Source organism: Dendrobium catenatum, unplaced genomic scaffold (genome assembly GCF_001605985.2).
Source record: "Dendrobium catenatum unplaced genomic scaffold, ASM160598v2 fragScaff_scaffold_488, whole genome shotgun sequence".
Taxonomy (NCBI): domain Eukaryota; kingdom Viridiplantae; phylum Streptophyta; class Magnoliopsida; order Asparagales; family Orchidaceae; genus Dendrobium; species Dendrobium catenatum.
In genome coordinates this window covers 804,352-821,572 of record NW_021318950.1, presented here as the reverse complement: position 1 = coordinate 821,572, position 17,221 = coordinate 804,352, and the positions used below count along the sequence as shown (strand labels likewise).

At 36.3% G+C, this 17,221-nt stretch overlaps 1 protein-coding gene across 4 annotated transcripts in view; it reads left to right on the top strand.

The window, feature by feature from the left end:
• The window catches only part of LOC110107905 (diacylglycerol O-acyltransferase 1A), an 82,641-nt gene extending 66,099 nt beyond the window's left edge, over positions 1 to 16,542 (top strand). For 2 of the 4 annotated variants that reach the window (XM_028694456.1, XM_028694454.1), the window contains 5 exons: positions 4,195 to 4,257; positions 4,517 to 4,564; positions 12,540 to 12,602; positions 13,777 to 13,830; positions 16,058 to 16,542. In XM_028694456.1, coding sequence (XP_028550289.1) covers positions 4,195 to 4,257; positions 4,517 to 4,564; positions 12,540 to 12,602; positions 13,777 to 13,830; positions 16,058 to 16,162 — 333 coding nt within the window. In that variant the 3' untranslated portion in view covers positions 16,163 to 16,542. The remainder of the gene's footprint in view (positions 1 to 4,194; positions 4,258 to 4,516; positions 4,565 to 12,539; positions 12,603 to 13,776; positions 13,831 to 16,057) is intronic. The other 2 variants (XM_028694455.1, XM_020838348.2) reach the window with 2 other exon arrangements.
• Positions 16,543 to 17,221: the final 679 nt, after the last annotated feature.

Sequence of the window (17,221 nt, the reverse complement as noted above, 5' to 3'; positions counted from 1 at the left end):
ACGAAGCCTTACTGGATGGAGGCTGAAGCCAGAGTCGTCGAAACCTCGAGAAGAACAGAGCCGGAGTCGTGCGAAGACGAAGCCAGGTGAGCCCCTTGCTTATAGAAACCTCCGCATACGAAGTCGAGGGAAGCTCCTGCGAAGACGAAGCCCATTCCGGATGAAGCCAGATGAGGCCCTTAAGTGCGGAAGCCTTTGACGAAGCTCGTTCCGAGAGAACCTCCGCATCCGCGATAGAACCTCTGCTCACGGAAGAAGACACTGAAGCTCTCTGTAACCTTTGCAAACACACTTCTCAACTCACGAAAAGGGGCCTACTATTTAAGCTGCTCAATCTGATCTATCGGGTTCGAACTGGCAACCTGATCAGGCTTGAGACTTGATTAAAACCCAATTTATTTGATATCATCCATTATTGATGATTTAATCAGCCTTTATTGCTGATATAATTAAATCAGCTTTTATTGTTGTTATAATACTGCAATGTCTGAAGAAAATTCATCCCAGAGCTTTAATCAAATTGAAGATTCTATGATACACCAAGAACGAGGTGATCTCCAAAGCATGCAACCTTCCTATCGCCTAAATGGGAAAAACTATCGAAAGTGATCTCAATTTGTTAAGACCTATTTTAAAGGGGAAAGGAAAAATACAACACCTCCTCAGAGGAGGACCAAAAGGAGGAGATCCTATTTTTTGTGCATGGGATGAAGCGGACTCCATGATTATGTCATGTTTATGGAATTCCATGTCTCCAAAAATTAGTGATACATTTATGTTTCTTTCAATTGTAAAGGATATATGGGATGCTGCAAGACAAACTTTCTCAAAAGCTCAGGATGCTGCTCAAATCTTTGAGATTAAAATTAAGGTGGGAAGCACAAAACATGGAAACAAGATGGTGACAGAGTATGTCACACTTCTACAAAACCTATAGAAAGAACTTGATCACTACAGAGTCATAAGGACCAGATGTTTAGAAGATACTACTATCCTAAAGAGCTTTATTGAAAAAGATAGAGTTTATGATTTTTTTTTTTGCAGGACTAAATGTAAAATTTGATCAAGGGTCCATATCTTTGGCAAAGAGGAGACACCATCACTAAATGAAACAATTGCTCTCATACGTGCTAAAGAAAGCCGACGAGGAGTAATGTTGGAACTAAAGGTTATTAAAATTTTAGGAATGGTGATGAACAGAGACGCACTATAGAAGGAAAAAGATAAATACCCCACAAAATTTAAAGATAGAGCTCACTTTGGTGCAGTTTTTATAGAAAGTCAAGACACACAAAAGAGACGTGCTGAAAATACATGGAAAGCCCCCCAATAAGGAGTGGAATCAAAGAAGTGAAAAAGGAAGCACACCACATGCCAATAATACAACTAGTCAGGCTAACTCATAAACACAACATAGCTTCAATAAAGAGGATATTGAGAAAATAAAACAACTCTTGGTATCCCTTGAAAAATCAAACGCATCTTCCTCTCTTGCACTTTCAAGTAAGTTTCCTTTTTTCCACTGGTTTAAGTGCCTCTCTAGAAATCGTTTAAAAGGATTATGGATCATTGACTCAGGAGCAATGGATCACATGACACATTTCTCTACTAACTTCATCAACTATACTCTTTGCCTAGGTGATAAGAAAATCATCATTGCTGATGGTTCTCTTGCCATAGTAGAAGGCCAAGGAGACATACCCTTATCCCCTTCCCTTACTCTAAAAAATATGCTCCATGTACCTCAATTATTCACAAATCTCATATCTATATAAAAACTTACAAGTGATCATAATTGTCAAGCACTTTTTAACCCTATATGTTACTGATTTCAGGACCAAGGATCGGGAAAAAAGATTGGACTTGTTAAGGAAAGAGTTGTACTGTACTGCCTGGAAGAGCTGGACAAATCTAAAATTACTATATATTATCCCTAGTTGACAAGCAATTCACCATTTGGCTTCATCATTATAGATTAGGATATCCATCTTTTGATATCCTAAAACATATGTATCCAAATCTTTTTCAGAAATTAGAATATTAACATTTTTATTGTGAAACTTGTGGGTTAGCCAAACATAAAAGAGTTTTTTTTTTCAAATAAAAATAAGTGATGTGATACTCCATTCTATTCTTTAAACACTTAGACTCAGGGGGAGTCACGATATTATTAGTGTATGTGGATGATATTATCTTGACTGAAAATAACGAAGAAGAGAAAGTTGGTTTAAGAAAAATTCTTACCAAGAAATTTGACATTAAAGAACTTGGTAGACTAAAATATTTTCTCAGAATTGAAGTGGACCACTTTAGCAAATGAATCTTCATTTCACAACAAAAATAAATTAAAAATCTTCTGAAGGAAATAGGTAAATTAGCTTGTAAATTTGCACCAACACTAGTAAAACCAAATATTAAACTGGGCGAAGCTAAAAAAGATCTAGATGTAGATAAAAGGGCTTACCAAAGACTTGTAGGGAAATTGATCTACCTTTCCCACACTAGATCAGATATAGCTTTTCTTGTAAGCATGATCAGTTAGTTTATGCATAATCCAAAGTAGGTTCATATGCAAGAGGTAGACGAGATACTACACTACCTTAAAGGAAACCCAGGGAAATGGATTCTCTTTAGAAGAGATCACAAAATAACCATACACTGATGCTGATTATATGGGATCACCAGTATATAAAAGATCTAACTCTGGATATTGAACATTTCTTGGAGGGAACCTAGTTATATGGAGAAGCAAGAAATAGAATGTGGTGGCAAGATTTAGTGCATAAGCAGAATATAGTACTATGGCCTTAGGAATATGTGAGTTACTATTGATCAAGATGATTCTAGAAGATCTAAGGATTAAGTGGGACAATCCCATAAAGTTGCGTTGTGACAACAAATCAACAATCAGCATAGCCCACAATCTAGTTCAGCATGACAAGACCAAACACATACAACTAGATCAACATTTTATTAAAGAGAAATTAGACAATGTTCTAATCTGTATCAATCATGTACCATCAAAAGATCAACTCGCAAATATCCTCATCAAAATAGTGGACAGCTCTGCCTTTCTCTGAATGGTTGCTAAGCTGGAAATGATAGATCCATATTCCCCAGCTTGTGGGGGAGTGTTAAATCTTAGCATTTCATTGTTATGTTAATCCCACGGCTACAAGGAGTGATCCGTGGGAAGCCCGCCTTAATCACATTGAACACTTTCCATAAATGTGCAACTAATTTAGGAAGAGTTATATTTCATAATTATGTAGTTATTTGTTTCCTTATTAAACATCTTCTATATATCTATAAATAGGGATCATATTGTATAAAAAAATTCAAGCTATTCCTCTCCAATTCTCTAAATTTGACATGTTCAAACATTGAAAGGTATTGTTGCCATTACACTATAATGATATATTGTACTTGATATTGCACATTATGCTAAAAGTATTAAAGTATTCAAAATGCATTGCATTTACTTTACTCGGCATATATCTAATCTAACAAAAATTAGTTCTCTTGCATTTACTTTGAGGACAACAAAATAGCCCCAAAGTATTCTAAATACACTGCATTTATTTTATATTGTATTCAGAATACACTGCATTCTTTTTTCATGCAATCAAACAACCCCTAAAACTAGGTATAAAGTTTATCAAATTGAAAACATAATATTTCTAATTTATTTGTTTTTTATTCCATTAAGAAAGATGTTACTTTCTCGAATTTTCTCTCTTTTTCTGTTTTGCTCTCCAACTCCACAAGCCTTTTTAAAGCAAGTGCTCTTTCTAATCTGATCCCTTTAGGGTAGCTGTATTTTTTCGTAAAGGCAATTGTAAGGCTATTAGATGCATGCTTCCTAATTCACTGGTAAAAAAGGAGAGGACAGAGAGACCTTTCCTTTCTTACTGGTGCACGCATGCACATGCTTCTGTTGACAAACTTGTGTTTTCAACAACTGGAAAATGGTACATAAAAGCACATTGAATTGGAAAATGGCACAGAAAAGCACATATAATATGGTCTGCTTTCTTTTTAATGTTGTTGTGTCCAGCTGATGTTGTTCTATGCTGTACTTGCAAACATAATATCCTCATGTTTACTCTTTGTTTGAGGTATTGTCAGATGTGTAAGTTTAATGGAAAACTTTTTGACTCTGTCCTTTACTGACTATGTGTTATTTGGTTTCAGCCTGTTCATAAGTGGATGGTTCGCCATATGTATTTCCCTTGCATAAGAAATGGTCTGCCAAAGGTGAAGTTTTGTTAAATGTAATCTGTAGGCATCTTACGGGCACACTTAGAATTTCAGGTCACTCTTATCTTTCTCTAAAATGTTGTTAGTACCATAGTCTTTATGTATGAGAAGATGATAATATTCTTTTCATGCGGGTTAGTGCCAAAAGAAAAAGTTGGGTGGGTAAAGAGTTGGCTTTCATGAATTTTTTTTCTATTTTATTTTCATTCAAATCTTTGAGCTTTAAGGTTTTCTCTTTTTTTTTTTTTTTTCTCAGGGAGCTGCAAGCGTAGTTTCTTTTTTTGTTTCTGCAGTATTTCATGAGGTATGCTGAGGTTAATTTATAATTTTTTAATTGTGTTTTGGTCAATGTTTTTATACTTCAGTTACATCCTTTGTTTGTGTTTTTTTAATTGCGTTTTATGTAGAGATATGCCTGTGCCAACAATATTATAAAAGATTAATTCTCTTTAGACTCCAGAAGGACAAATTAATAATCTTTTAGGGTCACCAAAATTTATATGTTTTTTGGGTCCCCCCCCCCCCCCGATTTTGTTATTGTCCTGCATTTAAGGATTTAAATAGTCTAATAATGATATTTTTGTTGACCCCTGATAACAAATTTTATACGGTATTATTTAATGGATTGTTTTAGTCTAATCATTTCCAACAATGATGATGATGATTTGTCTTGTTTTTTGACGTTTGATCGAAAATGAGTTCAAATCCACCCTATGAGTTGTTTGCAACCAAGAACCTCATCACGAGAAATTCAAGCAATAATAAGTTGAGCTCAAATGAATAAATATAAAATATAATGAACATGAGCGATGAAAGAATTAATGAACCAACTTCAAAACAAAATTTTGATTTTTCATGTGCGGCTCGTTTGCACACCTAACTTCATATCTCCAAATATTTGGTTGAAAACTTGAATTTTATTATCTTAATAAATAGTAAAAAAATGGCATTATGATTAATGTGTTCATTAAATGTCAAATAAGTCCCCAGACAAGTTTGAGGGTCTCTCTGCATAGGCAAATACGATCTGCCTTTACTACCTATACAGAATGAAATCATGTAAACTGAAAAAAAAGGGGAGAGCACTTCTTGTGAAAATTAGTTACCGATGTAAAAAGAGCTGTTCCTTCCTAATTTAGCTTAGCTAGTAGTCTCATTCACCTATGCTTTTAAGCTGGGGTGGGATCAGTTATCAAATTGACCCAACCTTTTCCATCTCCCTCCAGCTCTGGCTGGTTTTTTTATATTTACTGCCTGGTTGTTTTAATCTTACTTTAACACTCATTGTAACGAAAAAGATAAAATTTTAGCTTAGTAGGCTCTAGAAATGGAAGCATTGAGTCTGGAGGGACTGTTTTATTATTTAATCAATTATATGACTGTCATAACAATAATTTACAAATAATATACTAAAACACCTCATGCATTGTTATACTGTTGATTGGAGACTGACTTTCCAAGGAAGACATTACAGTTTTGCAAAGTTCTAATTGGGGAAATCACAAAGATTTGCCATCCAATAACTCCAATCAGTAATCTAGGTTTGTGTTTTAATTTTTGTCCATATGGTTGCGTAAGAATGAATATGAAATATCAAAAGAGAAATTGCAAGATCGCAATGATTTTAGGTGATTCAGAAATCAATCCTCCTACATCAATGGCCACATGGACTTTTTGCTCAGTGATACGATGACAGATGACACCATTTAAATACGAGCTTAGGGTGGTCATAAAAAAATAGAATTGTACATTCCAGATATTCTCACATAAGATGCCTTTGAATATTTTATATTATAAGAATATTTCATAATATTTTTTGAGTAAAAACTCAAAATAGTTCTCAGATTATTAATAAATGTCCAATTTAGTTCAAGATTTTAATAATGGCCTAATCTAGTCCTCCAACTATCAAAAAATATCCTCCCCGTTAAATGTTACCGTCAAATTAGTGAAAAAAGCTGCAAGGTTGGCTTTGTCGTTAATTTTTTAGAAAAAAATAATTTCTTATCATTCCCAATATCTCTTGCTATAATCCCCCATACCACAATAATCCCTGGAGATAGAACGCAGAAGAGCGAGACTTGCTACTATGAGGGAGGTAACGTGCTTCTATACACTATAGATTGTTGACCTGCCAAATATATATATAAAAAAAAAAGAAAATCAAAATTGCTTACCTGCTCTGCCCCTCCCACGCCGCACGTCGCGCGCGACCTCCTCCCACGTCGCACGATCTCTACCTCGAGCGAATCTCATTCGCGTCGTTAAAAGGGAGAGGGAGGCAAGGTCTTCGGCTGCTGGTTCCCTCTCTCCCTCACACGTGCTACTTCGACTCCGTCATGCTGTTCGATTACGCTGCTTCGACGACCTGCCTTGCTGATCGGATCGGAAGTTACGATAGTTTGATCGGAAGGAAGAAGGGAGCTTACTCGTTGAGAAGATAGCCATCTATCTTCCTTTCGTGCGCTTCTCCCTCTCCACTCCTCCGTCGACTTTCCTTTCCTGTCGGGTTGGAAGTTACGACATTTCAAGCGGAAGCAACGACCGAAGCTCGCTAACCGTGAAGATAACTTTCCCCTATCGCTTATTTCTTTGGCCCGTCCTTGTTGTCTGACTCCGCTCCTTCCACGATTCCCTTCCTGAAGGATCGGAAGTTACACATTTTGTTCCAAAGCAACAATAGGAGCTCACTGCCGTGAAGCTTAACTTTCTCCCTTTGGTGTGCTCCCTCGGCTTAATCCATTAATCTACCGAACCAAGGGATTTAAAATAAATTTTATATAAGATAATTTTAATTATAATTATATTAATTAATTATAATTAATTAATTATTATTATTTTAATTAATTGGTGAGTGACCCCTCGGCTCCAAAATATTATCCTCGGTGTGTGTGACGAGTCGGTCAACCACCTATACACACTTTTCTTAGCGTGGTAGGAGGGAACTCGGTGCGACGCATGCGGTGAGGCAGGTAAGTCTGGTGCACACTTTTCTTAGCATGGCCGGGACAATTTTTAAGTACCCGTATGCGGCTCTGTACCTGCGGGGAAATAACTGTTTTTCTTGTAAGAGGTACCGAAGACCCATACATGCTTTTTTTAGCGTGGTGGGGATAAAGAATTTACAGTCGCGATGTCCTCGTACGAGGGCACCTACCGTACATGCTTTTCTCTAGCATAGCGGGAGGCCGAGTTTTCTGTAGTTTTCCCCTAAACGGGGGAGACGCTAGAAGGTTGCCGAAATTTCGAGTGAATATACTACCACACTCGGACCTGATTTGAACTCAAAAGAATAAGAACTTGGACTCAAATGAGCATGAACAACGGACTTATGAACTTGAAACTGAGCATTACTCAAATGAATTCAATTCAAACTTGAACAAAATATATTAAGAATTTGGAATTTAACATGATAACAAGGAACTCAAACTAGAACAAGATGCGGACAATAAGAATTTGTGGACTTAGATGTGACATAGTGCATACGCACTAGACTTGCAGGAGACTCATGACGAACAAGATCTCGATGCATACAAGCAATGAACAATAGTCAATTCACAGTATCTGAACAATCACAAGCAAACCTCAATTATCAAAACTTATGAACGCATGAGACAAAATACATAATGGTTAATATTGATGAATGTAGCATACTCTTACAACAGTCCCTACAAATTTAATGCACTGTACTTATAAACAACAAGAGACAGTTGCAAAGTGCACGAGTACTACCCACATGCAGCAATCAAAGACCCACCACACAAACAATAGCTACCATGTAGATTGAGAGGGTGATGTTGGCAATTGCTGAATAAAAACTCCAAGGCATACGGATGATAAATGATTATCAAAATGAGCGACTACAAACGAGGATAATCATCTATACCTGAATATATGATAGTATGATACACAACAAATGATGTTGATAGGTACAGTGGACTCCTACGACAATCCTTACAATTTTGCATGTAGATTGAGATGACAATATTGTCAATTGATTGTGGAAGATTTGTCCCTGCAAACAAGTACGTCAAACCACCTGAGATTAGTGAAAGATGGATAGGATATAAGAATAATTGCTTTTCTACATGAGGTCGTAGCAGATACAATGGGTCCCTGCAAATAAATACAATCATCAAACCACCTGAGATTGGTGAAAGGTGGATAGGATGCAGGAGTAATGGCTCTCCTACGAACATTTATAGGAGGTCGTAGCGAATACAACGGGTTCCTGTAAATGAACACGAGACACTTGTGGAACAACAATGGGTACATCGTAAGTACAACGAACCCTTGTGGACATAAGTACAGATGTCACCTACGCCAACGATGATTAAGATCTACGAGTACGTCGGGTACGAGGGCAACTCAATGTATGGAGGACTCTCTAACAGAAAAAAATGAATGTTTGAACAAATTAGAACTAAACTTCCTAGTGTTCTAAAGTTTCTTCTTGGTCATATCCTTAGGAAGAAAATAGCTCTGGTATTCACAGACTCCGAAAATAACAAGTCTACTACACGAAAGATCCTGAAAGGAATTCTTCTCAAGGCAGTGATCACGAATTTCAAGAAGGATCTCCCGATGAATGAGAAAAGGGAGTTTACATCAGAACAATAAAGTATCTCATTGCAATCAGGTGATAATGCTATGATTCACCTGTATCTAAAAGCAGGAGATTAGTTAGTGCACTACAATCTACTTGCATAAATCATACAAGTAGTGCGCGACAGTCTACCTGTATGAAGTAGCAAACAACTCAACTCAAAAGCTGCTACTCCGCCACCGGATCCGCAACATTCATGCTAGCGGACAGAAGATGTTTACTAATATTCCTAAAATGTCCCATGCACATGCACCTTAATATGTATGCACATAGGTACACATAAGGGGTAATTACAATCAAACACCCACATGGGCTTCGGCGAGCGTGTTGTAGGAACACACGTGACGTCTAGGGATGCTGCGCAGATCAATAAATTTGAACCCGATCATCCTAAGCAGTTAGATAGGAGTCGACAAGGTTCAACAAATAATTATAAAATGTCCCCAAACACCCGCATGGGCCCCGACGAGCGTGTTATAAGTATATACATGACGTTTAGGGATGCTGTGCGGGTCAATAAGTGAATTCAAGCTCAAACCTGATCATCCTATGCAGATCAATAGGAGTCAACAGGGTTCGAACCTTCAAATAAATACACGGTTGTGGCAATCAGTGTATTTGTTTTAATACATTCATATTAGGCCTTCAAGGCTTATAGTCAAGAGAATTCATTAATAAAGACATAAAGCCTACGAAACCTGATCCTCCTAAGTAGGGAAATAGAAGTAGACAGGGTTCGAACCATCAGATAAATATGCGGTCACGAAGTTGAGCTGAATATTTATTTTATATATTCATATTAGACCTTCAAGGCCTTTAACAAAGAAAATTCACAAACAAAGGCATGAAACCCGAGAAATTCGATTCTCTGTTGACAACTCAACAGAGTTGATAAGGTTCATCAACAAAATGGAAATATTTTCAAATGAAAATGATGTAGACAAAGGGGGGGTCAACACTAGTCCAAAATAAATCATATTTTGGCTTCCCTTGAGTCTAGTAGTTAGTGTTTGTGTCCTTTTGTATTCCCCTTTCATACCTATAAATATGAGGGGTTATGTAATGTTTTGAATAGTTGAATGATATTTGATTTTTGGAAAAAATTAGTTAACCTGCGGGTTGCTCGGAAATCCTGCGGGCTTTTTCCAACCTTCTTTTCTCATCCCCTCCGGAAATCCTGCGGGCTCTTTCCACCCTTTCTTCTCGGGCTTCTAATCTCTTCGTCTCTCCACAAGTGTCACTCCACCTGTATCCTTCTTCTCAAAGTGCAGCAACTTTAGGGTGTCTGTCGTGTTGTTTGTAAGTCGTCGTTGTAATTTCTTTTGTTTAATTTTATTTGAAATATAACAGTTTGTTCTTCCCTTTTGTTGATTTTCTAGTCCCTTTTCTCGTCCTTAGTCTATTTCGTCTTTAGAAGTCCGTCGTGTCTTTTGTGGGCGAAGGGTATAAGCTCCATATATCTTTTGTCCGCATCAGAAAATGACCCCAAACACCCCGATGATGGCCGTGTTGAACGAAGATCTTAACCGGAGGGGTTCACAAATATTTTCAAACGCCACTTAAATGCACAAAAATTCCAAAATCTCAAAGATCATGCAAATTCCAAATATTTAAAATTGAAATTAAACCATAAATCATTTAAAGCAAAAATATATCTACCTTCCGCAACAATTTGTCATGGTGAACAAATTAAAATTCACTTCAGCTCACATAGAGCTAATGCCTAGTCGAAAATATCACTAGGATTAATTCTCAAACAATCTCCTGCCAGTAAGAACGTGGTACGTGTCCGCTGACCGGCGATTTTGCTGTCAAATGGCACTGCAAGATAAATGGTTATGACCCGGGGCCCTCTGAACTGAGTGATTTTGCTGCCAAATGGCAACATAAAATACCGGTTATGGCCGGAGTCAATACGTTCCTTAGTAGCGTCAAATCATTGAGATATGAATCAATAGGATATGATTGATAGGGCACAAAGCCCTCTGTTAGCTAAGGTGGATTCAAATTTGTCCCCTTAGACAAATATTCACCCCAGGTCTACAAGGTTCCCTTGGACAAAGCAACCCATGGCTGCCGACTAAGATCATTATATCAGGTTGGGTCGACTACCTTCTCTGACTAAGTAGACCAGGGATCACGATGGCCTGGAAAGACGGAACCATGGGATCTTGATCAGATCTATCATTCATTCCCCCACTATTCGCTTTAAGTGTAAGATGGTGAAATTTTCAATTTTAAATATCAAACTTTCCAAATTCCCAAATTCAAATCTATGCTGCTACTATATGCCGGAAATCATGTATCTACGGATATGATGTATCTGATTGACGACTAGCCTTAATCAAAAGTTCTATCTCGTTATCGGGAGGGGTAATTACTATAGGGGCTTGCGCATATAGGAAACCAGAACTCATATCATAAAGTCCTCGCAAAATGAGGGCGAAATCTCTGGGTAGTGTCTTATCTACAAACTCATCTGTCTTCCAAAATTTACCCCTGAACCTAATTCGTTAAAACTCCCCCCGAAAAGAAAAGCAAAAAGTCTGGTGGAAGCCGGGGCTAAATTTTTAGAGCCCACATAGATGAAGACTGCAAGTGAGATGAGTTTTTGTTGCGAGCTATATGATGACTTTGACATCTGGAGACCGCGAGTGAGATGACAAGATATCGACATGGAAGCTACGTGCTGGCGACATGTGGTGAGCGACCACAACGACAAAAATTTGCAAGGTATAATCCCATGGAGACGGAACCGCTTGCAAGGCAACGTGCTGACGCGCTCGAAATCCGAAGATGGAGATCGCGAGCAATATCCACAAGGAGTCGGAGAAATGATTAATGCTAGGTTTGTTTGCCTTCATATGATTTTCTTCTTTTTCTTCTTAAGAACTATTTACTTAACAAGATAAAAATAATTTGTACTTAGGAAATATTTGTTCAGGAAGATAAATTTTCGTGGTAATGAAATTCCTATTTGATTTTATATTGGAAATGATAATATCTTTTGTAGAAATGGTTTTGGAGTTTTGAAAGATCTTTCATTTAGATTTTGCTGAAAAAATTTATCTTCTTTACTAATTATTCACTATTATTATTTAGTAGATTAATTTTTATTTTGATTTTTATATTTATTATAATTTATTGAATGATAAAATATAATAACATAAGCAATGCAATCTTACATTCCTTTGCATTACCTATATGTTTAACTTTTGATGTTAAGTTTAACGGTTATTTTAAATTCCTGAACTAAATTTGATCAATTTTTAATAATTGTGGGACTAAATTGGGGCAGTGTGAAACTTTGGGACCAAATTGAATGCTTGTTAATAATCAGTGGACCATTTTGGACATTTTCTCTATTTTTCAATTAGTGCTCATCCCCAGATCATCCTGTGCATGGAATAAGTCAGCAATTGAGTTCAGACTTAGAAACCTTTAAGACAAAGTAGATTATTGAGACCTAAGTGAAGATTAAAGCTTAAAACATCGCAGTGAACTTAGATGAACTTTGACTCATCCGATTGGGGCCGGGTCAAGATCGAATACTTCTTTTCATTATAAGTTTAGCTTGTGCCTTCTATGACTTTTCTATGAATTGTTGTGTTCCGGACTTTTCAGTTTTCATATATATCTTTTTAATTCATCTTTTGTTTCTTGAATTGAACAGTTATGCGTTGGTGTGCCATGCCATATTTTTACTTTGTGGGCTTTCATGGGGATAATGCTTCAGGTATATCTCCATCTGCCTTACATGGTGCCTTACATGATGCATGGGAAGATGCCTTATAACTACTTTTCCTTCCTCTACACACTTTTTTATTTTGATTTTTCATGAAAAATGCATGATGTAATTGACATTTATTTCATTCGATTAAACTAAAAGTGTACGAGCAACTTTGTCAATTTTATGCCATTCTCCAAAAAGAATGGTCAGAAAGAATAAGGCTTCGTTTGTGATTATTTTTTTATTGCTTTTTAAAACAGAGTTTTAGTACAAATTAAAAATTTTGTACTAAAATTTTGTTTTAAGAAACAATAAAAAAATCATCCCAATCGAAGCCTAATAAAAAGGGTATTCTGAGGTTATACCATTTTATTTACCTGTATTTGGTTTGCCTTTGCTTTTCAAGTCATTCTTATGCTTTCTAAAGTGTGACAAACTTTATTTTTCCTGGCCATGCCTATATGCAACTGCCACCATTTTTCTGATAAATATTAATTTCATTGTTTAAATTATTAGCTATACTGATGCATATCAATTTATTACCACGAGCCATAGGAACTTATATGTAATATTTATACTTAAAATTTCATCCTTATTGTGAGGCCCCATGCAATGGGCCCTCCTTTTTATGAAAATTCCCTTGCATGAACACCTTTTGTTTATGAGACTGGAGATCCATTATTAGCACATGACTCGGCAGATTTTGTCATCACGTCACATAAGATACGAGTGATCTGCAATTAGAGAGATAGATCAGCTCTCCCAAACAACATGGATGCAGCTAGAAAGCCCTCAAAGAAAAGAACTAATGCGGAAAACCAAAAACACACATAATGACAATAATCCTCGTGACTAGCCCTACATAAGCTCTCCTAATACTCTGTCAATTTATGGCCCTTGGTTCACAACGTAAATGCTAATGCTACTCATTGTTTCTTTTTTGCAATATAATCATGCAGTATTTTTTTCTGTTTCGTTTTGTTATCGAGCCGAATGTCATATGATCGTTTTGCATAATCATTCAAACTTGAAAGTGAGATAATCAAGCAATTCTTCATATCACAGATTCTTCTGGCTAATAACTTGGTATCTTTTAAACTGTCTGAGCTTGAGCGAGCTTAGTCAAGAAACATGATATTATTGACTTGTTCATTGAAACTTCTCTTTATCATTCCAACAGGTTCCCATGAGTACGTTGACACGGTACCTCCAAGATAAATTCAAAAGTTCGATGGTGCGTACTTTTATTGCACAGCGCAGAGCTCATCTGGTTTTTTGAAGAGAATATATTTGGAAAATTTTTATTTTATTTTTACTAATTTTATGACTGAAAAAGAAACAATTACATTTAAGGAGGTTTTGAAGGGGTTGTGAAGTATAAAATTAATGTTGAATTCTAACTGCATTTAACCAAATGATGGATCTAATAAATTTCACGAGTTTTCAAATGATATTTTATTTCTTTTCAATCAACCAAAGGAGTCCTTATGTAAAATTATGTCAACGGTATTTTCACAAGTGTACATTATGAAAAGAATGATTGGACATATTCTTTATTACCATTCATAGCTGAAGCGCACCTTTAATTGGCCTGGTCATGTGTTATGCCTAACCAATCTTGCATTGCTAATATGCAAAGAGAAAAACTGTTTGCATGAATGCCTGGTACATTTTTTACTAGAATGTCGTATAAAGGTGAATGCTACTTCAAGTAGCTGCTAACTGAATCCACGGCAGCCCATTATTATTTTTGTCCACTCCTTTTTCCATTTTTTATGATTATTTTGAAGTAAAAAAATAATATCAGCTTTAAGGCCATATCTTTTTGCTTTAGTTATGGATTTTCTTATTAGACATTTGCAAGAGGATGTGCCCTAGTGTATGCTTTTTGTTGATGATATTCTTCCTGTTGATAAGATTAGAGAGGGAGTTGAAGGAAAACTTTAATTATAGAGGTAAAACTTAGAGTCTAAGTTTTAGTAGTGATAGATCTAGTGGTGGGATTGTGACATTGAGTAATCAAGTCATTAAAAAATAGTACGTTTTAGATATTTTGGATGTATTATTCAAAGAGATGGTGAAGTAGATGGGGATATTATTTGTAGAATTCAAGTTGGATTGGTGAATAGGAATGCATCGGGCCTGTTGAGTGATAGAAAAGTGCCTCTCAAACTTAAGGGAAAGTTCTCTAAGATGATGGTGAGACCTACAATGTTTTATGGCACATAATATTTGCCATTAAAAAGAAGCATAAAATTAAGTGTTGTAGAGATGAGGATGCTCAGGTGGGTGAGTGGCTTAACAGTTAGAGACATAATATGAAACGGGTATAAGCATGAAAAAGTTTGAGTAGCTCTAGTGGCATATAAGATTAAAGAGAGTCGCCTAAGATGGTTTGGTCACATAAAATGTCGACCTTCTGATTACGCGATTATGAGAGTAGATGTATTAGATCCGACCTATGTTAAGGTAGAGATAGACCCAAAAAATCTTGGTTAGAAAGTATGAGAAATGATTTTTTTTTTTAATTTAAATTTAAATGAGAATTTGATTCTTAATATGATACAATAGAGAAAAAGATTCATGTACCTGACCCCATGTAACCCTAAGGAGGGTCCAACATTGGTTGAGCTTGTTGGGATGACGAGAGGTCTCCAATAGAAAATCAAACCAACAAGTGAAGTAGTTTAGCTTTGAGGTGAGAAGTAATGTTTAAAGATAAATGGTGCTTACATAAAATTTCAGGGACCAACAAGAAATTATTATTTTTAGTTTATTTAAAAACCCTTAGGGTCCATAAAATGATTTCAAAACTTAAAAGGGAGAGATTGCCCACTACTTCTGATCCACCATGTGTTTTCTAAGAGTAACGTGAATGATTAAAAATATATTGTCAATAGAGAAGAGAGAATGAGGAACAATCATGCTTTTTTCATTCAATAATCAATAATATTCCCTATATAAGATTGGTGCATTTTATACGAACTACATTTAAAAATACAAGTAATAAAAAAGAATTAACATGTCCTCATTATATCATTACATAATTAACATGTCCTCATTATATCATTACATAAAGCAAGCACGTAAACAACATGACAAAGCCCTAGTCCTGGTGCGCTCTCTACGTATCTATCAATATGACTTATGGCGGTCTTGCTTCTCTGTTGGTCCAAAGCTCATGATCAGATCTAGAGAACAGTCTTTTGCTTCGTTTGGGAAGGTTTTCTTATTACTTCGTAAACTAGCTATCTAGTATAAAAATTAAAATTTATATACTAGAAAATCGCTTTAAGAAGCAATAAAAAAGCCGTCCCAAACGAAGCCTTTATGTAACACTTATATACTTTCCATTCTCCTTTTCTTCATTGTTTCATCTCTAATTTATGGCATTGCATGCTCACTTTCATATGATAAAATCTCAAATTTCTATGCACTGAATTCATGTTTACCCTGCCCAGGTGGGAAATATGATCTTCTGGTTTTTCTTCTGCATCTTTGGTCAGCCAATGTGCGTTCTCCTCTACTACCATGAGATGATGAACAGAAATATTATAACTCAGTAAATTCATCGCCTGAAAGTAAAGCAATCATCTTCCTATGTTGTATACGCCAAGCATGGTAAAATTCATTTTATGTTGAATTGTAATCTGAGTATTTTCTGTGTGATTTAGGCTATTGCTTGGTGAAATAAAACACAAGTATAAACTTGGTGAAGAGCATCTCGAAAGAGGATTGTTTGTAGTATAAGCTGCTTGATTACCATATAATACAGATGCTAAACCTTTCGCTGTGTTTTCGACTATAGAAGTCTTCAATTTGGTTACTTTTAGCTGTCACTGCTGTTCAAATCCAACGCAATTGCACCACTGACTTTGTTTCTAAGTATTTATCTGTGAACTTGCAATTCCATGAAAAAGAGTGTGCAACTGTGAACCTCCCATAATTTTGTTGTAATCCATTAATATCAATTATTTTTCTTACGCTTTAATGTGCAGGAGTGAATGAAGATGAGAATGAGGATTTGATAGTCTTCCCAGATGTTTGGGATAAGGCTAACAATAAGTAGTGGTGTCAATTTCCGGCCACAGGTCTTGCTCGTGCTGAACACGGAATTGACCCGGCACTATTCGGGTCAACTCGACCCGACCTGTTTTTGCAAATGACAAAAATGGGTTGGTTTATCAAACCCGAACCAACCCGCTTTGGGTTTGGGTCAACCCGACACGACCCGAACGACCTAGTGCCGATAAAAAATTGTTAGTTTTCTTGTCAAAAAATGGGTTAATATCCGATTTTTGGGTTAAAACGGGTCAATCTCAAGTTATTGGGTCTAAAAATAGGTTTTTGAGTCAAAACGGGTCAATTTCAGGTCAAATGGTCAACCCTAATTCGACTCGATTTTTAAAATGGGTCAAATTGTTGAACCCGAACCCGACCCATTTTGGGTCTAGGATGACCCTAACTCGAAATTTTTGGTTTGAATTCGAGTCGGGTTTTTGGGCCGTGTCAAATATTCACACCTCTAATAATAAGGTATTTTAATGTGCGAGAAATTATTACATCCGGTCAAAAATCGAACGGTCCGAATGTGTACCGAGAAATACCGAGTTTTAGGTGACGTG